Source organism: Pseudophryne corroboree, chromosome 1 (assembly GCF_028390025.1).
Source record: "Pseudophryne corroboree isolate aPseCor3 chromosome 1, aPseCor3.hap2, whole genome shotgun sequence".
In the NCBI taxonomy this organism is placed as follows: Eukaryota; Metazoa; Chordata; class Amphibia; order Anura; family Myobatrachidae; genus Pseudophryne; species Pseudophryne corroboree.
In genome coordinates this window covers 263,813,654-263,836,859 of record NC_086444.1, presented here as the reverse complement: position 1 = coordinate 263,836,859, position 23,206 = coordinate 263,813,654, and the positions used below count along the sequence as shown (strand labels likewise).

At 43.9% G+C, this 23,206-nt stretch overlaps 1 protein-coding gene across 3 annotated transcripts in view; it reads right to left on the bottom strand.

Moving 5' to 3' along the window:
• MEGF10 (multiple EGF like domains 10) overlaps nucleotides 1-23,206 on the bottom strand; it is a 183,335-nt gene that overhangs the window by 51,991 nt on the left and 108,138 nt on the right. For all 3 annotated transcript variants that reach the window (XM_063964243.1, XM_063964244.1, XM_063964245.1), the window contains exons 8-9: nucleotides 22,975-23,111; nucleotides 21,321-21,533 (exon numbers count right to left, since the gene is read on the bottom strand). In XM_063964243.1, coding sequence (XP_063820313.1) covers nucleotides 21,321-21,533; nucleotides 22,975-23,111 — 350 coding nt within the window. The remainder of the gene's footprint in view (nucleotides 1-21,320; nucleotides 21,534-22,974; nucleotides 23,112-23,206) is intronic.

Below are 23,206 nucleotides of genomic sequence, written 5' to 3'. Positions count from 1 at the left end.
AGCGCATCAGCCTTGATGTTTTTTGACCCAGGGCGATATGTTATCAAAAAATTAAAGCGAGCAAAAAACAAAGCCCATCGTGCCTGCCTGGCATTGAGACGCTTCACTGACTCTAAATATGCCAGATTCTTATGGTCGGTGAGAATTGAGACCACAAACTTAGCCCCCTCAAGCCAGTGTCTCCACTCCTCGAGTGCATCCTTAATAGCCAACAATTCCCGGTTACCCACGTCATAATTCATCTCGGCAGGCGAAAATTTACGGGAAAAGTAAGCACAGGGATGAAGGCGATTATCAGACACTCCCATCTGAGAAAGCACTGCCCCAATACCCATCTCAGAGGCATCCACCTCCACCACAAAAGGACGCTCTGGATCTGGGTGTCGCAGCACCTTGGCCGAAACAAATGCCCTTTTGAGACGGGCAAAAGCCGCTTTAGCCTCACAAGACCAGTGAGCAACATCCGCCCCTTTCTTAGTGAGTGCCACCAAGGGCGCCACTATAGACGAAAATCCAGCGATAAATCGTCTATAAAAATTCGCAAAGCCCAGGAAACGCTGAAGCGCCTTCAAACTAGTGGGCTGCACCCAATCCAGGACTGCCTGTACCTTGGAACCCTCCATTTGGAAACCTTCTGGGGAGATAATATATCCTAGAAATGCGATTTGCTGAACTTCAAATTCGCACTTCTCCAGCTTCGCCCCAAGCCGGTGGTCTCTGAGTTTCTGGAGGACTAAGCGTACATGCTTCCGATGTTCCTCCAGGGAATGGGAGAAGATTAGGATGTCATCTAAGTATACGACTAAGAATCTATCCAAATATTCCCTGAGCACATCGTTCATGAAATCCTGGAAGACTGCCGGGGCATTGCAGAGCCCAAAAGGCATCACCAAATATTCATAATGCCCTGAGTGGGTATTAAAGGCAGTCTTCCATTCATCCCCCTCTCTTATTCGGATTAGATTGTACGCACCGCGTAGGTCAATCTTAGAAAAAATGGTGGCAGTACGAAGCTGGTCAAACAAGACCGAAATGAGAGGCAGTGGGTATGAGTTTTTAATCGTGATACGGTTCAATTCCCTGAAGTCGATGCAGGGTCGCAATGAACCGTCCTTTTTACCCACGAAGAAGAACCCCGACCCAACTGGAGACTGTGAAGGTCTGATAAATCCTTTAGCCAAGTTCTCCTGAATGTACTCTGCCATAGCCTGAGTCTCAGGACGTGACAGGGAGTACAACCTGCTCTTGGGAAGCTTAGCATTCGGCAACAAATTAATGGCACAGTCATAGGGGCGATGGGGAGGTAGTACCTCTGCAACTTTTTTGGAGAACACGTCCGCAAAATCTGCATAACACCCTGGCAATCCTGGCAAACTTAGCTGCGAGAGCCTGACTGGAAGGCTCAAGCAACTCCTGAAACAATCAGTACCCCAACTAAGAATCTCCCCAGAGACCCAGTCAAATTGAGGATTGTGGGCCCTTAACCAGGGTAACCCCAACACCAATGGGGCAAAAGTACAGACAGTCACATAAAAGGACAATTTTTCAGAGTGTGTGGCTCCAATAAACAAAGAAATCTGGCTAGTGCAAGAGGTAATTTTACCCTGGGATAATGGTTCCCCGTTTAACCCACAAATTTCAATTTCCGACGCCAAGGGTACTAAGGAAACAGAGTGTTTCAGGGCGAATTGGCGGTCCATAAAAACCCCGTCGGCCCCACTGTCCACAAAGGCCTCAGTCTTGACAGTTTGACCGAGGATCTTCAAGGTCACCGGAATGATAAAAGTCTTCTTGGGAAATTCTGACTTCTGGCCTGACAGGATATTTCCCATCACCCTCAGGCCCTGAAGTTTTCCGGCTTTTCTGGGCATGATACTACCACATGACCCTTATTCCCACAGTACAAACACAACCCCTGCTGTCTCCTCCGCGTCTTCTCACGCGAGGAGAGGCGGGTAGCCCCAATCTGCATAGGCTCCTCGGAAAATTCCTCAGAGTCTGAGGTTCCCTTGGGAAAGAAGGAAACCTCAGTCTCCCTTTCAAGCCTACGCTCTCTCAGCCGTCTATCCACCCGGATGGATAACTGCATGAGCTGATCCAAGCTATCAGGCAAGGGATATTGTACCAGTTGGTCTTTTATCTGGTTAGAAAGACCTCTTCGGTACTGGTGTCTCAGGGCTGGGTCATTCCACTGGGTATCATGGGCCAACCTCCGAAACTCCGTACAGTAAACCTCAACTGGCCTTCGCCCTTGCTTAAGGATCGAAATCTGAGCCTCGGCTGAGGCCGTCTTGTCAGGGTCATCATACAACATGCCCAGTGCCGTAAAAAAAGCATCAACACTTTTAAGCGACGGACAGTCAGGCTGCAACCCATATGCCCAGACCTGTGGGTCTCCTTGTAGCAAGGAAATCACTATGCCCACCCGCTGAATCTCTGACCCAGAAGACTGAGGCCTAAGCTGGAAATATAGCTTGCAGCTCTCCTTGAAACAAAAGAACTGCGAGCGATCTCCAGAAAAACGATCCGGAAGATTTACTTTCGGCTCCTTAACCCCTGAAGGTGCTGCTGCTGCGGGAGCTCCGCCAGCGGCCTGGGAGGTGTGCATTTTAATGGACAAATCACTAAATTGACGAGTCAGGACCTGCACCTGATCGACCACCTGTTGCAACGTATTTTGAGGGGTATGCTCCATATTCCCACAAAATTTCAACAGGAGTATTGGGCTGCTGAATATGTTATGCACACCAGTGCCTGCAGGAATGTACTGGTGTCTGAACAGAGAGGGATGCAAAACAAATGAACTAACAGACAGACTGGGAAATATGACATCACGTACACAGAAAGTGATAGGGTAACAAAACCAACACAAAGTGAACAGAGAAGCCCAGAGGCTAAGAAACTGGGTGTCTCCCTAGTATTACAAATGCTAAGATGGAAAAAGCAAGATGTTGTGTTTTAATACGTAGAGAACCCGAAATGCTGTTGCTAAGGGCAACAGCAAAACCCTAAAGGGTTACCAACGGGTGTGGCAGCAAACTCCTTGGTCAGAGATGGAATAGTAGGCACAAGGAGAGTCTCCACAATCCTAATTCTCACTTGCAGGGCCCAGGTTCAGATTACTGCCACTAAACTGACACATGGACGCCCTGCACAGTGAGAGAGGATTAAGCATGCAGGTCTGAAAGTACAGCCACAAACCTGCTGGGTTCACAGAATAGCAAAAGAACCTCAGCAGGCTAAACGACTGACTCCAGTCTTACTGCTAGGTCTGGATTGGCAGAGTGTAGTACCAAATCCCCAGGCCTATTTGCAGTAAGCAATAACAAATACAAAGCTACACAGTACTGGCTAATTTTCAGGAACTGACTAACCAACAAAGATTCAGCAGCATCTGCTTAATCTGAGAAGAGGCCTTATAAAGCAGGTGCTGTCCACGCCCCACTCAGACCTCACAGACTGTGAGCACAAAAACCAGCACCGGATCCCCTGCCTGTAACCACTGCACAGCAAAAGACCCGAACCGGAGTATCAGCTGCGCTCAGGTTACTCCGCTAGCACTTGTCTCCCGGTTGCCATGACGACGTGGCAGCACAGGGCAGGAGACCCTAACACACAAACTGTGTTTAATACACAAAGTTATTAAAATATTGTATTAAATGATCTTCAGGCTGTGTGTATAAGGTTTATATGAAACATAAATGAATTGTGTGTATATACACAAACTTTGTTTAATGCACAAAGTTATAAAAAATACGCAACTATTCCAAAATACGGAAAAATCTAATATCCAAAATACTTCTGGTCGCATTCATTTTGGATGTGGGATACTCAACCTGTATACCTGATCTATCTGAGTGTGTAGGTGACGTAAATAGATAGGTAGGTGGCACTAGGGAGGGATTCTACTCTGCCAGTAGTCGGGGAGAACTTCCTGAAATATGGAGTCTTGCATATATCCTTGGAGAGTAGGCAAGTATGGCTAATATACATGGGCAAATATAGCTAATAAGTATGGCTAATATGCATGGACAAGTATGGCTAATATGCATGGACAAGTATGGCTAATAAGTATGGCTAATATACATGGGCAAGTATGGCTAATATACATGGGCAGTATAGCTAATAAGTATTGCTAATATACATGGGCAAGTACAGCTAATAAGTATGGCTAATATACATGGGCAAGTACAGCTAATAAGTATGGCTAATATACATGGGCAAGTATGGCTAATATGCATGGGCAAGTATGGCTAATAAGTATGGCTAACATACATGGGCAAGTATGGCTAAAATGCATGGGCAAGTATGGCTAAAAAGTATGGCTACTATACATGGGCAAGCATGACTAGTATACATGGGAAAGCATGGCTAATAAGTATGGCTAATATACATGGGCAAGTATGGCTAATAAGTATGGCTAGTATACATGGCCAAGCATGGCTAGTATACATGGGAAAGCATGGCTAATAAGTATGGCTAATATACATGGACAAGTATGGCTAATAAGTATTGCTAGTATACATGAGAAAGTATAGCTAATAATTATGCTAATATACATGGGCAAGTATGGCTAATATACATGGGCAAGTCTGGCTAATAAGTATGGCTAACATACATGGGCATGCAAGGCTAGTATACATGGGCAAGCATGGCTAATAAGTATGGCTAGTATACATGGGCAAGTATGGCTAATAAGTATGGCTAATACACTAATACACATGGACAAGTTTGGCTAATATACATGGGCAAGTATGGCTAATAAGTATGGCTAGTATACATGAGCAAGTATGGCTAATATACATGGGAAAGTATGGCTTATAAGTATGGCTAATATACATGGGCAAGCATGGCTAATAAGTATGGCTAGTATACATGGCCAAGCATGGCTAGTATACATGGGAAAGCATGGCTAATAAGTATAGCTAATATACATGGGCAAGTATGGCTAATAAGTATGGCTAGTATACATGGGCAAGTATAGCTAATAATTATGCTAATATACATGGGCAAGTATGGCTAATATACATGGTAATAAGTATGGCTAATATACATGGGCAGGCATGGCTAGTATACATGGGAAAGCATGGCTAATAAGTATGGCTAGTATACATGGGCAAGTATAGCTAATAATTATGCTAATATACATGGGCAAGTATGGCTAATATAGATGGGCAAGTCTGGCTAATAAGTATGGCTAATATACATGGGCAAGCATGGCTAGTATACATGGGCAAGCATGGCTAATAAGTATGGCTAATACACTAATACACATGGACAAGTATGGCTAATATACATGGGCATGTATGGCTAATAAGTATGGCTAGTATACATGAGCAAGTATGGCTAATATACTGTCAAAGTCAGAAAAATATCTCTATGCACACTACCATATTTGCACCTCACACAGGTCCGTGCTGCGCATGCGTACGCTCTCCCGTACGTGCGCATACTCACAGTCGCGGGCACCCGCAGGCGCATGGTATGCGTATTTACGGTAGAGTTTATGTGGTTGTAGCAGGCGACTCAATCGTAACATATTTTCAGTAATAATGTATTTTGTAGATCATGGTCCCTTTGATAGATTCTGAAAGTTTGGTTAATATAGAATGTTTATGAACAGAGGAATCCCTCTTTGTTTGATACGAAGGGTCAGATAGGAGTAATACAGTGGTGTTTAGTATCCATCGGAAGAATATTTAATTAGAAATATTCCGGTGTTGGTTTGAAGCAGATCAATCGCTCGTGCGAATAGTTATGGACATAAGAAGTTTATGAACATTTACTTTATTTGCACTTTATTACCCATGCGGCGGGAAACCCAGTTTCCCTCCCACCTGAGCAGTTGGAAATAGTCACAGCCCACCTGTATGAATCAACCTATGACCTTTTGTTATAATGCGAAGCCGAATTCCTGTGTCCAATGAACAATGAGATTGTAGGGACCATTGAATTGTATTGTGTGTGGGGCATAAATAGCAGGCCGACCATATCCAACTTCACTCTCTTCAACGGTTCTCATTGCTGATAATCGGGAGCTGGATATCGAGGCGCATGCGATCGTTCCCCTTGTGCGTAAGTTTTCTCCGTGATCATATTGTCTTACTATGAGCCATCTCTCTCTCTCTCCATCTCTCTCTCTCTCTCTCTCTCTACTCTTTCTCTCGTATTTTCCTTTAATTGTATTGTATTGTATTTCCTGTGTAGTTTATCTGGTTAGTTGGTTTATGTTATATTGTAGTGTATCATTTGTACTGCGATTCCTTTTGCAAGTATAATAGTCATAATACACATAATAGGTTTCGGACCCTAAGCCCAGGTATCTGTGTATTCTTTATAGTGTTAAGAATTCTCTGAGCGTCGGTTACGCTCAAACAGCTTTGTAGTTAATCAGGTTACACAAGGTTGCACTTACACTTTGTCTCTACATTAAGGTTTACTGTGTATTTCATTGTTAAGGGTATAGACATAAAGGTTTAACGTTGTGAGCGTCTGCATCGCTGGTGATCTCCTCGTGGTCCCGAGCGCCGCTACGCTATAGCGAATCATTACGATAAGTCAACAGCCAATAGTCTGCCTGCCTGCGATCACTTGGCCGTGAGTGAACGTGACGCCTGAGCGTCTCGATCACAGCTAAGCGATCGATACGCAACTTGCGTACCCATACGGTACTTCTCACGTAGATAGCGTACAGTGTTCTTAGACCTCATAAAGGGTTATATACACGATAAATATTTAGCTTTATCAATTGGCGGCTCGTCCTGTCCTTCACATATCTGCACTAGGTAGATCAGCAGACATTATCCCTCAGCAAAGGGCGGGAGGTTGTCTCGTAGTGCTGACGGGATAAGCGTCTGCTTCGCTTAGATAAAAGAGTGCTGAAGGAATCCGGGAACCGGAGGTAAGAACAAAACGCTAGTGTCTTTTAAAACTATTTTTTTCTGTCTTGCGTACACACGCACGCACACATATATATCTGCATTTCTTTTTCTTTTTCATTTTCGTATATCACTCTCCTGTCTGCCAGTTTTTATAGTCGATAGAAGTGCTAAAAAAAGATTTGCCGGTATTTCATAGTTTAAGAGTAAAGGTAATATAGTTAAAAGATAGACAAACACACAGTTTTGCCTGGGAGATAAGGCGAAGTCAGTGTGTTGTGTGGTAGATGATCAAGGATCATCTACATTGATAAAAATATAAATTGTGTTACGGTGGATCTTTGCTTTGCGTACACGTGTCCCTAACAAAAGACTTGTGTACGCAATCCAAAGGCAGACGCACGCAGCGTACATTACGCAACGGAGCGTCCGGTTACGCCCACGTAGCTCAAGTCACGATAAATTGATTTTTAACGCAACGCGGTAAGTAACGCAAAGCGGTAAATAGCGCCACAGGCGATAAATAACGCAAGTCTATTTTTGGAAATCCAAAATTTAAATTAACAGATCCTGCTCCTAATTGGTAACACAGCTGGGCTAAAGAAAAATTTCTGCGCAGAAATAGAAATAGAAACAAAAGTGTACATGTGATGAGTGAGTGTTTTTACAATTTTTAAAGGTTGAACCACAAGAAAAGTCGAGTACTCGTGAGGTACACGCGTGTAAGTGACGTGCACGGTGGCTAGGGAGGCATCCTTGGTTAAACATAATATTTGAGCATTAGAGTATAGCGGACCAGTATAGAACAAGACCAGGAGGTCAGACCAGGAGGTAGTACAGAACAAGACCAGGAGGTCATAACAAGACCAGCAGGTCCAGGTACAGTAAACAGGGAAGTCCGCTATACAGTTCACAGGCACAACACCGAAAAGGGTTGGTGCAAGACCCATATAGGCCATACAAGCTCTGGCTGAAGGAATTCGCAGTTGTAAGTTTCGATTCCATTGGTCTTTCCGTACATAAGCATAGTTGTTTGTGTACTGAACGACTGGACCGCACATAAGTGTGTGCAGTAGTTAGTAATCTGACCTAATACCATTAGAGTAAAGGGGTCACAAACGCTATCTGTACACTCTAACGTGATTTGTGTAATTTTTTTATTTTAAGGGAAGTTCGCTGCTCACTCAGGAACTATCCAGCAACCAATAGTTACTGGAAACAGTAAGTGTTCTTCGGATAACCCTCGCAGGTTCCAGTAAATAGAGGTTCAGGTCGCAGGGGCCCTAGGTCGAGTACGCCAGCACCATATCGGTGTGATCAGGTCGTATAGGTCGGCGTGGGCGAGTGAGTGGGGTACTCGGTAAACCGCCACCGTCAGCCTATTGTTGGCATTTGGTTTTTCGTAAAGGGTTGGCTAAATAAAGCAACACTTTCGAACTATGGGGGCCACTTGTTCAGGTAGGGGGCGATCAACCTCGGTTCGGGTTGATTCAGTGGTCCGGCCAATTGGGTCGGCCAGGTATATAATGTGTGAGAAATATGGAAGTCACACAGAAACTTTATGTGATGAATGGGAGAGAATGACTGTACATGACGGTGAGAAATTCCCAAGAATAGGGAGCTTCAGCTCAGAGGTGTTACAAAATTTAAGGAGGAGGATATGTCTCATAAAATCAACAAAGAGACGAATTCAGCATTATGATTATTTACAGTTGTGGCAACAGGAAGGTGAGATACAGAGAGGTTTGGCTCAGGCGGCAGGATCTGGCTCTAACAGAAAACTGATTGCCACGGCCCCGCCGCCACCATATATATCAGGAGAGAAGTTGATTACGGAGAAAGACGCACTAAGGTGTAACACAAAATCACTTAGTAACTGTGTAAATGTTAATGATAATGTTAACCCATTAACCCATGCAAGTATTAACCCGTGCAAGTTGTACCCTGTTTTGAACTTTCCTCAGGAGTGTGATCAAGAGGACGAATCGGCAACGATTTCAGCGCTCTCTCTAGCAGCCACCATAGCAGAGACCACAGTAGGCACAGCTCCACCCACGAGATTAGTAAAGGCCCCTAGCGGAGGGATAGGTGAGGTCGTATCAACTGGTAAGTACGGCACCATGCATTATGCTGAAACTATTTCACCACAGCCTGTAGAATCTACACAGAATGAGGTTGTTAGAATTACACCTGTTAGAGTAATAGCAGTGCCAAATGGGAAAACAGACGCATCAGGAGCCACTCCCATTAGGAACATTGCCATGTACACTCCATTTTCCCGAATGGAATTAAGGACCATAGTGTCTGAATTTCCTGACCCTAGAAAAGACTTAGTTGCCAGTCAAAAATACATCAGAGACTTAGGTAACACTGTAGAGCCCAACAATAAAGACTGGCAGATATTGCTGAGAGCATGTTTACCCTCAAATGTCGACGCAACTCAATTTTTAGCTGATTGCGGACTAGGTCATGATGTACCTCTTACAGATGTGTACAACCAAGATAATGTGAAAAGAATAAACTTGCAGCTAAAAGAGTATTTCCCAGCAGTAGCTAAATGGAATAAGATATTCTCCATTAAACAGAAGGAGTCAGAGACAGCTGCAGAGTATTTTCACAGAGCATTATTAGAAATGGCAAAATACACAGGTATAGAGGACATTAAAACAGACACAAACCATCGGGAAGTAGCAGTATCGGTACTGATGGATGGTTTAAAAGAGTCATTGAAGACTAGGGTACAGACCACGCAACCATGTTGGCGAGGTCTGTCTGTGGCTACTTTGAGAGAGGCTGCTATTGATCACGACAGAAACATCACCAGACACAGGGAACAACAAGGTGACAAATTAATGTCAGTAAGTATACAGGCTCTGACCACAAGGCAGCCTTTGTTTGTATCACCAAATCCTGTGGGTAAGTCAAGTATGGTTACTTGTTATTCTTGTCACAAACAGGGACACATGGCACGAGATTGTAGAGTAAAGAATCCACGAAACTCATACCAACCCCCTAGACAACGACACGACACACGACATTGGGAGCAAGGTCCGCAGAAACGGAGTTATGAGCCACATACAGGGGAAACAAAAAGATATCCCCCAAACAGAGACTGGCATGCCTCTGGTAGTTCCCAACTATCTCCCTCACAAATAGTTGCTGCCAGCGGGATTCAGAGAGGTCACCATACCCAATAGGGGTGTGGCCATACCTGTAATCTGCAGCCAGTGAAATTGATTGCCAACCTTGAAAGTGAACCTGAGGTCGCAATTAATGTAGCTGGTAAAACTTTGAACTTTCTTGTAGACACAGGGGCGGCCAAGTCAGTGATAAATTCGACAGTGGGCATGAGAACCACTGGTAGGACAATTCCAGCCATGGGAGTAACAGGAGTAGTCCAGCACTACCCTGTTAGCAAACCAGCCGAGATTACAATAGGGCCTTTGCATACCAAGCATTCCTTTTTGCTGGCTGCATCGGCACCAACTAATCTCCTGGGAAGAGACTTACTGTGTAAAATGGGGTGCGTCATTTATTGTACTCCTGAGGGTGTATTCTTGGACATACCTGAGAAACACGCTCAGGAAGTGCGAGACATGTTAGACTCCCCATCAAAATTAATGTCACATACCATTATGACAAATAGGAATCCATCCCAAATAGAAGAGATGACATCTCAGATACCAGAGTCACTTTGGACAAAAGACGGACAGGACACTGGATTAATGGCAAACGTAGCTCCAGTAGTTGTACAAGTAAAAGATGGTAGGATAGCTCCAAAAATCCCACAGTATCCTCTGAAGCCAGAGGTGGAGTTAGGAGTTTACCCAGTAATAGAGCGCTTGCTACAACAGGGCATTCTGGTAAGAACGTCCAGCACTGCCAATAGTCCCATCTTCCCTGTTAAGAAGAGTGGGGGGAGGGGTTACAGGCTAGTGCAGGATCTAAGGGGGATTAACAAAATAGTTGAGAGTCAGTTCCCCGTAGTGCCAAATCCAGCTGTCATCCTAATGCAAATCCCTCCCACTGCCAAATTTTTCACTGTTATTGACCTCTGCTCCGCTTTCTTTTCGGTACCTCTGCACCCTGACAGCCAATATTTGTTTGCATTCACATACAGAGGAGTCCAATACACGTGGACTCGATTACCCCAAGGTTTCATAGATAGTCCAAGTATATTTTCTCAGGCTTTGCATGATTGTTTACAGTCTTTCCAACCAGACAGTGGATCAGTATTGATACAGTATGTGGACGATTTATTACTGTGTTCAGATTCACTGGAAGCATCTCTGAAGGATACGAAACAGCTCCTGTTTCATCTTTCAGACACCGGACACAAGGTGTCCAAAGACAAGTTGCAATTATGCCAAACTAAGGTAAAATATTTGGGACACTGTCTAACACAAGGACTGAGACACCTGACCGCTGATAGAATCCAAGCAATTAGAGACATGACCCTGCCACAAACCCAGCAACAGATCAGAACGTTTTTAGGAATGTGTGGGTATTGCCGTAATTGGATCCCAGGGTTTTCCATTTTAGCGTTACCTTTGCAGGAAATGGTCTCCTCGAACAAACCTGATAGGATTTCGCATACAGACGAGTCCGAAACAGCATTTGAGAGACTCAAACAGTGCCTAACGCAGGCACCAGCACTAGGTATGCCAGACTATGGGAAACCCTTTGAACTATACGGAACAGAAAGTGCTGGTTGCGCGGCAGGCGTACTAACCCAAAAACACGGTGATGCCAGCAGGCCAGTTGCATACTACAGCGCTCAGCTAGACACGGTAGCGCGATCCCTCCCCACATGCTTGCGAAGTGTTGCTGCGATAGCATTGCTAGTGACAAAAAGCGAAGATGTCGTGCTAGGCCACAACCTCACAATCCATACGCCACATGCAGTATCAGCCTTATTGAATTCTGCCCAAACCAGACACGTCTCATCAGCGAGGTTTACAAGATGGGAATTGGCACTAATGGCCCCCGTAAACATCACCATAAGGAGATGCAGTGCATTAAATCCTGCAACATATCTCCCAGGTGTGCCTGGTCAGGCACAAAGGGTGGAAGGTGAGAGTGCTGGGGAAGGAGGATTTAATACAAAGGAAGATACACATGATTGTATGGAATATTTGACCCAAAATTTTACCGCAAGGCCTGACATCAGTGACAACCCACTGGTAAATGCAGAACTCACGTTCTACACGGACGGTAGTTGTCACAGACAGTCAGACTCGGGAGACTTGTGTACTGGATACGCAGTCGTAGATGACCAAGACACCATAGAAGCGGAACCGCTAGGCCCACCTCACTCAGCCCAGGTTGCTGAACTGGTCGCCCTAACCAGAGCATGTGAATTGGCTAAGGGTAAGTCAGCCAATATCTACACCGATTCTAGATACGCATTAGGGGTAGTCCATGATTTCGGAGCCCTATGGCGTCTCAGAAATTTCATGACGGCAGCTGGTACACCGGTAGCGCATGCAGCTCACATAAAAAGGCTTCTAACAGCGATACAGGAACCCGACAGAGTGGCTGTTATCAAATGTAAAGCACACACATATAGCCAAGACCCGGTATCACTTGGTAACAGCCGAGCAGACGAAGCTGCTAAGTTAGCAGCTGCTACCCCCATACAGACAGACACCACACAATTAATGGTATTTAATACCATTAACACACAGAAGTTGTGTGAAATGCAAAATTTGTGTTCCACACAGGAAAAGGCAGTCTGGAAGGCAAAGGGATGTGGCCAAGAGTCCTCAGGACTCTGGACGGATGGACATGGTAAACCAGTGGCCCCCAGAGCATATCTTCCATGTCTGGCTGAAGCAGCTCACGGGCTGACTCATCTAGGCAAGGAGGGAATGTGCAAATTGGTAAGAGCCTATTGGTGCGCCCCAGGATTCTCCTCTCATGCGAGTAAAAGAGCAATGTCATGCCTTACCTGTCTGAGAAAGAATATTGGAAAGGCAATACCTACAGAACCATCCCATATCCCACCTGCCGGCGGCCCTTTCCAGGTAATACAAATTGACTTCATACAATTACCCCCTTGTCGGAATTTGAAATATGTACTTGTTTGTATAGATGTTTTCTCGAATTGGGTCGAAGCATTTCCTGCAGCTACAAATACCGCTATGTTTACAGCTAAGAAAATTGTGCAGGAATTTGTATGTAGATATGGTATCCCTAGAATAATCGAAAGTGATAGGGGTACCCATTTTACAGGTGATGTCTTTCAAGGAATGTGTAAGTTGATGGGAATTGATAGCAAGCTGCACACTCCGTACCGTCCACAGGCGAGTGCGAAGGTCGAAAGAGTGAACAGCACTATTAAAAATAAATTGAGTAAAGTGATGGCAGAGACAGGATTGACATGGCCAGAAGCTTTACCCATTGTACTGTACAGCATCAGAACCACTCCCAGGTCCCCTCTTAATCTGTCCCCTTTTGAAATCTTGTTTGGTCGACAACCGCATGTCATGATTAACCCTCAGGATGATTTGAAATGTAACAATGAAGTAACTGTAAAGTACTTGATTAACATGAGTAAACAGTTAAGGAATCAAAATGATAATCTAAAGTTGGTGATTCCTGATCTACCTGATAGTAATTGTCATGACATTGAACCTGGGGATTATGTAATGATACGGAATTTTCTACGCTCAGGTTGCCTTATTGACAGATGGGAAGGACCATACCAGGTCTTATTGACTAGCACTACAGCATTGAAGGTTGCTGAGAGAGAGACTTGGGTCCATTCATCCCACTGCAAGAAGGTTGCTGATCCAGAGAAGTCCCGTGATAAGGAACAGACGGTAGAGGTTGTATCACTGGAGTGTCTGTTCCAGGAGGACTGAGGCGGCACCTGAGCCTTGAAGACCGAGAGCTGTTGTCGACTCCCCACTCCCTTTTATTGTTTTTCTCCACTTCCCATCCCCTCTCCCTCAAATGTATTTTTCCTCCTTCTCATTCTTCTTCGTCTCCTCCTCAAAGATGGACTTGCCCCAAGAGACTGTGATCCGGATTTTCCTGTTGACCATGATGTTGACCAGAGCAGTCTGTTCCGGCGAGAGTACCATGGAGGTCGATAGAGGTTCTGGAATGGGTTCTGATGATAAAGATGGAGGCGTAGTTTTCCAAGATCAACCTAACCAACAAGCAAAGGCGAGTATCAGAAAACGATCCGATAGCATTGACCATAGAAGAAATTGTGACGGATTGTTAGCTGAAGAAAACTGTATCTGTAGGCTCTGTAACAATGTCATTGAAGATGGGTGCATTAAGAAATGCCAATCCAGTTTTAATATCCATATGGACCGGCATCCATTGAGTGATTATCACTCCTTAGTGGGTAATGTATTAAACAAAACAGATTGTTGGGTATGCTCTCAAGTACCTCAGGGTCATAGCAAATCAGGGCTAGTACCATTTCCTTTAACGATAGGGGAGGTACTTGAGTTAAATGGTGGGAGACCGGTGGACCGGAGGTTTAATATCTCCAGCCCTCCTAGTTTGAAGCTCCACCAATACCACGTGGATAGGTCCCTATTATGTTTTAACATCTCCAATCCCAGAAAGCCGGGAAATTGGGAAGTATCATGGAGTAACCACACCATGACCTTTTCACATAGAGCAGATAGAATGCCTACAGATACAGAGCTTGTACGCCACATAGCCAGTAGAGGAAAATCTTTCCGGTATAGATACACCCTAGGAAATAGGATTACTAGAGTTGGAGAAGTATCACCAGGATACTGTGCACATATCGTACAACCTGATACGTGCATTAAGCAGATGGAAGAATTAGGGCTAGGAGATTTCACCTGGAAGGTGTGTAATATGGTAATGTCTTTCTCCGTCCCATATGTTCTCCCCGATGATGCATATTTCATATGCGGGAGAAAGGCGTACAAGTGGCTTGCCCCAAACTCTGAAGGATTGTGTTATATTGGAAGAGTATTGCCTGAAGTAATGACTGTAACTCATGATAAAATGAAAGACATACACCGTGGTGCCCAAGCTCCTTATACTCACACTCATTACGAGCACCTCGTTAAAAGACAACTGTCAGAAAGGTTAGAGCATCCGGCCTCTGATCTGATCCATGAATCCACCGGGATTCAGGTTCTGGTGGCGTTAGATTTCACTCGCACCGCTCGAGGAGTGATGAATTATAGATACATTTCCGCACTCGCCAATTTGTTAGATAATATCACTGAAATGTATGATGACACGTTTAGATACACTGGAAGAGAACTTCAAGCTTATAAAACAGAACTGGTACAGCATAGAATGGTTCTTAATTACCTCACAGCAGTGACAGGCGGATATTGTGTTACATTGGCAACACAGTACGGCGTGAAGTGTTGCACGTATATCACAAATAGCACCGAGGATCCGGTAGAGGTCATAGACCAAAAGATGGACGATATTCTCCAATTAAAGTGGGAATTTCGCCGAAAACACAATCTCACTCTTGCTGCTGTAGGTAATGAGCTGACTGGTTGGGTGTCATGGTTGAACCCGCGAAATTGGTTCTCCGGTTTGGGAGACTGGGCTCAAGGAGTCATAATGGATGTTGGGAAGTTTCTACTATGTATCTTAGGTGTTGTTATATCGATTGGATTGATATTTAGATGCGGGCAGGCTTTAATGAGGTGCAAACAAAGTACCAGAGTGATGAGTTTGAGGAGTGAGGAAACTGTAATTAACCTGGATTTGATTTACGACCCAACGATAGAAACAATGATGTGATGAAAATGCGATTTCTACGGTCCGTTTCTTTCACCTGTTTTTCTGGTTTTTCTCCAAGATAACAAGACCCCCTTGGACGAGGAAGTTGATGAGACGCTATACAGACAACGGATAGACCAAAGAAGAAGTTTTGACCACTTGAGATATGGACACTTGATGAACTTTGCCATGGATCCCCAGTTTCCCTAGAATTCTTAAAATTACGCTAGCCCAACATTTTTTGTAAATCTAATGGCATTGACAAAGCTTATTGCTCACGCCTAATGAGCAAAACAGCGCAAAGAAGACGACTTTCAACTGATACCGAACAAAACTTCAACCGACAGATGTACATTAACCTGACATAGAATACCACCGCATTTACCGTAATTATGTCTTTTCTTCATTTCTACAACCCTCAGGTAATGACACACATAGTATAGGGAATACAGGCACAGATATCAGCAATCACATATTCCCCCATTCATGTATCATCAACTAAAATGTGCTCCCCATTTTGTTCAAAATCCGAAAAGAGCTCGGTAAAGTTTGACAGCCCATCCACAGACCTGTACCACGGGATAAGAAGGAATTCAAATGTATACTTCGCAATACCTCGAAGCTTGATTTACAACACGTACGGCACGATGATACATGACCCCCCCAAACATGGACTCATACACACATGCTTCTGCTATCTCACTAGGTCATACCCTCTTCCCACCTACTCCTCTCTCCTCCCTTACCCAACCATGGAAATGAATTAACCCCTGACATATATTTTTCTCCTTTTGAAATGTTTTCAGGAAGTGGCAGTTATTATTGACTGCCAAAGGGTGGACTGTCAAAGTCAGAAAAATATCTCTATGCACACTACCATATTTGCACCTCACACAGGTCCGTGCTGCGCATGCGTACGCTCTCCCGTACGTGCGCATACTCACAGTCGCGGGCACCCGCAGGCGCATGGTATGCGTATTTACGGTAGAGTTTATGTGGTTGTAGCAGGCGACTCAATCGTAACATATTTTCAGTAATAATGTATTTTGTAGATCATGGTCCCTTTGATAGATTCTGAAAGTTTGGTTAATATAGAATGTTTATGAACAGAGGAATCCCTCTTTGTTTGATACGAAGGGTCAGATAGGAGTAATACAGTGGTGTTTAGTATCCATCGGAAGAATATTTAATTAGAAATATTCCGGTGTTGGTTTGAAGCAGATCAATCGCTCGTGCGAATAGTTATGGACATAAGAAGTTTATGAACATTTACTTTATTTGCACTTTATTACCCATGCGGCGGGAAACCCAGTTTCCCTCCCACCTGAGCAGTTGGAAATAGTCACAGCCCACCTGTATGAATCAACCTATGACCTTTTGTTATAATGCGAAGCCGAATTCCTGTGTCCAATGAACAATGAGATTGTAGGGACCATTGAATTGTATTGTGTGTGGGGCATAAATAGCAGGCCGACCATATCCAACTTCACTCTCTTCAACGGTTCTCATTGCTGATAATCGGGAGCTGGATATCGAGGCGCATGCGATCGTTCCCCTTGTGCGTAAGTTTTCTCCGTGATCATATTGTCTTACTGTGAGCCATCTCTCTCTCTCTCCATCTCTCTCTCTCTCTCTCTCTACTCTTTCTCTCGTATTTTCCTTTAATTGTATTGTATTGTATTTCCTGTGTAGTTTATCTGGTTAGTTGGTTTATGTTATATTGTAGTGTATCATTTGTACTGCGATTCCTTTTGCAAGTATAATAGTCATAATACACATAATAGGTTTCGGACCCTAAGCCCAGGTATCTGTGTATTCTTTATAGTGTTAAGAATTCTCTGAGCGTCGGTTACGCTCAAACAGCTTTGTAGTTAATCAGGTTACACAAGGTTGCACTTACACTTTGTCTCTACATTAAGGTTTACTGTGTATTTCATTGTTAAGGGTATAGACATAAAGGTTTAACGTTGTGAGCGTCTGCATCGCTGGTGATCTCCTCGTGCTCCCGAGCGCCGCTACGCTATAGCGAATCATTACGATAAGTCAACAGCCAATAGTCTGCCTGCCTGCGATCACTTGGCCGTGAGTGAACGTGACGCCTGAGCGTCTCGATCACAGCTAAGCGATCGATACGCAACTTGCGTACCCATACGGTACTTCTCACGTAGATAGCGTACAGTGTTCTTAGACCTCATAAAGGGTTATATACACGATAAATATTTAGCTTTATCAATACATGGGAAAGTATGGCTAATAAGTATGGCTAATAAGTATGGCTACTATACTTAGGCAAGCATGGCTAGTATACATAGGAAAGCATGGCTAATAAGTATGGCTAATATATATGGGCAAGTATGGCTAATATACATGGGCAAGTATGGCTAATAAGTATGGCTAGTATACATGGCCAAGCATGGCTAGTATACATGGGAAACCATGGCTAATAAGTATGGCTAGTATACATGGGCAAGTATAGCTAATAATTATGCTAATATACATGGGCAAGTATGGCTAATATACATGGGCAAGTCTGGCTAATAAGTATTGCTAATATACATGGGCAAGCATGGCTAGTATACATGGGCAAGCATGACTAATAAGTATGGCTAGTATACATGGGCAAGTATAGCTAATCATTATGCTAATATACATGGGCAAGTATGGCTAATATACATGGGCAAGTCTGGCTAATAAGTATGGCTAATATACATGGGCAAGCATGGCTAGTATACATGGGCAAGCATGGCTAATAAGTATGGCTAGCATACATGGGCAAGTATGGCTAATAAGTATGGCTAATACACTAATACACATGGACAAATATGGCTAACATACATGGGCAAGTATGGCTAATAAGTATGGCTAGTATACATGAGCAAGTATGGCTAATATACATGGGAAAGTATGGCTTATAAGTATGGCTAATATACATGGGCAAGTATGGCTAATAAGTATGGCTAGTATACTTAGGCAAGCATGGCTAGTATACATGGGAAAGCATGGCTAATAAGTATGGCTAATATACATGGGCAAGTATGGCTAATAAGTATGGCTAGTATACATGAGCAAGTATATCTAAAAAGTGTGGCTAATATACATGGGGAAGTATGGCTAATATACATGGGCAAGTATGGCTAATGTACATGGGCAAGTATGACTAATAAGTATGGCTAATATACATGGACAAGTATGACTAATATACATGGGCAAGTATGGCTTATTAGTATGGTTAATATACATGGGAAAGTATGGCAGAAACATGGGCAAGTATGGCTAATGTACATGGGCAAGTATGGCTAATAAGTATGGCTAATATACATGGGCAAGCATGGCTAGTATACATGGGCAAACATGGCTAATAAGTATGGCTAGTATACATGGGAAAGTATGGCTAATAAGTATGGCTAATATTCATGGGCAAGTATGGCTTATAAGTATGACTAATATACATGGGCAAGTATGGAAAAAACATGGGCAAGTATGGCTAATATGCATGGGCAAGCATGGCTAGTATTCATGGGAAAGCATGGCTAATAAGTATGGATAATATACATGGGCAAGTATGGCTAATATACATGGTAATAAGTATGGCTAATATACATGGGCAAGCATGGCTAGTATACATGGGAAAGCATGGCTAATAAGTATGGCTAATATACATGGGCAAGTATGGCTAATATTCATGGGCAAGTATGGCTAGTATACATGGGCAAGTATTGCTAATAAGTATGGCTAATATACATGGCCAAGTATGGCTAATATACATGGGAAAGTATGGCTAATATACATGAACTATACATAGGTATACATACTGTAGGTTATACATAATATACATAGGTTACGCAGCCAGCCAATGGTGTCTGAGATGATCCAATACTGTGTCTTAGGACGCAGTTGGGATCAGTAATGCATCAGTAAACGTGATGCCTCCTGCTGCATTACCATATTAGAGCTATCACTGCTGTTTCTATGTAAGCAGCAGCGATAGCTCCTCCAACAACATCTGAGGTCCACTATGACTTATACAACTTTTATTAAGATGCTTTATAAGTGTTACATACATGATGCAAAATACAAGGGTGGCAAAATCTAAAATAAACACACAATTAATTTCCCTGAAACATCTAATTCATCTTGTGATACTGTAGGGGAGAATATTTCAATATAAAAGATCAGCTAGACATCCTTTGTGCTAAGCTTGCCATGCGGAATATGTGAGCAATTAATGTTGTTTTTCTTACAATTCCTCCCTCAGTCCGGGATGCTTTGGGGTATGTGTTTAAAATTATAAGTACAAAGCATTCATGCCCGAGATGAGCAAGCAAAGCATTAGCAACTGCCTTAACGCTGATTAATCACAGCTCCTAAAGTCAATGTACGGAATTGCTTTTGCAATTGAGGACTGTTGATTATGCTGTTTGCTTCTTTCTGCAGACCAGTGATGTCCAGGAAGGGCTGATTACACTATTACAGGACAAGCATGGACCAAACGCAGAAAAGCATTCTCCCTTCACTTGCTAGAATAACACTTTCACAGAAGAACCATTATTTTACTTAACGGGGAAAAGGTCCATGTAAGCTCACACAGCAAAGCAAGTCACTTCTTATTGTAAGTGATCCTGCTTCCTGCCTACAATTGCACATAGGGTGCAATGCTTCATCAGACCTGACAGCCCAAACACGGCTTCACTGCAAATTCACTTGCAAGGGCAGGTGTAGAAGAGCAGATCAGGTGCCTTGGAAGTGGATGAACTGGCATCACCGAGCCCTCCTCAAATCTGGGACCCCAAAGCTTGTTCAAATAGGGGAGCCACCCCAAATGCTGTCAGACATCGCATACCTCCCAACTGTCCCGATTTTGGCGGGACAGTCCCGTTTTTCACGGCCTGTCCCGCTGTCCCACCTGCGGGTCACAGTGTCCAGCAGTGAGGGGGGGGGGAAGGGGCAGTAAGGAGATCCCCCCTGTCACTCACTGCTCAGAGCAGAGCAGCGGTGAATAGATGCTGTGCGCACAGCGTCTATCCCCGGCACAGAGGGACAAGGGTCATGTCCAGCAGCTCTCTCAGCGCTGTTCTTGCCCCCATAATGGCAAAAACGGGGCGTGGCTTGTGGGCGTGGCACTTGCTGAGAGGCCATGCCCCTTTCCGATAGGCCGTGCCTATGATTTCAGGTCCTCCTCGGTTCAGACCAAAGGGGAAGTATGCATTGCCAGCCAGAACTCACTGGCAGTTGGTGGGGCTCCCCTATATGAATTTTGGACAGTGCTGCTGCTGCCTCTGGAGGAGAGATCTATCAATTTTTTTTAAACAAACTTATCTCCATCTCCAGAAAACATAAATACCACATTTTCCTGATTTTTTTTACATAATTATGTCTATTAAATACCCCCTTTAGTGATTGCTTTCAGGGTGGGCCCCTTTCACCCTGTATGGCCCTGGACATTTGCCAGACATGCTACCCTGTAGTTACACGACTGTCCACAACCTGTAATCCAAATCCCTAACTCCAGTCTTCATTAGCTCTTTTAGTAACTTGACCTGGAACCCATAAAATCTTGTGTAATGCAGCAATACCTTATTCTGAAAATATATTCACTTACTTAATATATAAATAAGAGGCAGTTTAGTAAAACAGACTAGCTATTGCATAATTCATTCTTTCATGCGTCTTCATACAAAATGAAAGCTAATTTCACATTACCTTAGTGTGTTCTTTGCATGACACGGGCACTGTTTGTCGCACTTCATCCCGTAACGGCCTTCTGAGCACAATCTTGTCTCACAGTGTACCCCAGTATAGCCCGGCTCACAAAGGCATGCACCGCTGATGTGATAGCATTTTCCATTATTAACACACTTGCATGTCTCAGCGCAGTGCATTCCATACAACCCAAAAGGACACTCATCCTGACATCTAAACAGTGATAAGAATAGAGGATGCTCAGTAGACATTTATACTTTACTGCAAGTGGACAGCCTGATGTATGTATTACAGAATCTCTAATCACCTTCTGTCAGACAGTGGGGGTCATTCCGAGTTGATCGTTCGCTAGCTGTATTTTGCTGCCGTGCGAACACATAGTCGTCGCCCACAGGGCAGTGTATTTTAGCTTTTCAAGTGTGCAAACGCCTGTGCAGCCGATCAGTACAAAAACATTTTGTGTAGTTTCTGAATTGCTCATAACTTACTCAGCCGCTGCGATCACTTCAGCCTGTCCGGTCCCGGAATTGACGTCAGACACCCGCCCTGCAAACGCTTGGACACGCCTGCGTTATTCCAGCCACTCCCTGAAAACAGTCAGTTGACACCCTTAAACGCCTTCTTCCTGTCAATCTTCTTGCGATCGGCTGTGCGAATGGATTCTTCGTTAAATACCTTGCCCAGCAATGATCCGATTTGTACCCGTACGACACGCCTGCGCATTGCAGTGCATACACATGCGCAGCAGTGACCTGATTGCTGCGCTGCGAAAAACGGCAGCGTGCGATCAGGTCGGAATGACCTCCCATGTTTTTAGCCAGTTTGATGTGTGCTGTAGTTTGATCAAAAACAGCGTACTAAATCTGTGCTCTAATAGAAAAGCCCTAATAATAGTTCCATGTCTCTATATCATATTTGTCGACATGTGAATGGTATATTCCAGGAGGTCCTGAGGAGGGGGAGGGTGGGGGGGATCTAGTGGCAGTGGAGGGGGAAGGGTGCAATGAATTGCAAATTGTGGCACTGTGATGCAGGTGGAGTGATTCACCGTGAATTGTGTCAAGAAACTCCTGGACCGCTCTTTGCACAAGGGAAGTGGGTGGGATCTGGGACGCTGGTCTACTATCAGAATTGGGGGAGATCTCTAAAAAATTTGTGAGCAAGCGTGCTCTATAGTCACAGTACAAAAGTGGTTTATATTAAATACCATAAATACAGTATTACAGTTCTACAATTACATTTGTCCTATCAGGCTATCTATATTGTTAGTATATACTTGTGATGAGCAGACTCTCAGGTGAATCAAGTTTTCTGGCGGAAGTATCCGTTTTGCAAAGTTGTGAAATTCTGGCAATACAAACTTCAGGTTCCATTCTCTTTTCTCCATCCCACAGAACACCATTACCCCCATTGTATTTGTTCAGCATCAATTTGCTGCATTTATAGTGTATGAATTGGTTTGGGATGACCATGGCCACTGCATTTTGCCTAATGGTGCGGTTGGAATAGGACCGGGAATTCTGACGTTGAAGTTTGTAATGTTTGGCAGCCAAATGTGGAACAAGAAGAATACTTTGCAGAACATTGAAATCTCACTAATCTCAAATATATCAGATTATTATTATTTTAGGTATCATATATGCATATTTCTCACCGTTCTCCATTGTATCCAGGGCTGCAGTGACATTGGCCTCTGGCAGTGTCACACGTCCCACCATTGTGACACTGGCATTCTTGAGTACAATTTCTGCCATAGCGACCCTCGGGGCAAGGCTGGCCACAGACTGTGCCCTAAATTAAAACAGAATGTTATCATGTAGCTTTGTAAATTGATGATTAAAGCGCTGTGACTGCAACTAATTAAAATAAACACCTGACCCCCATAA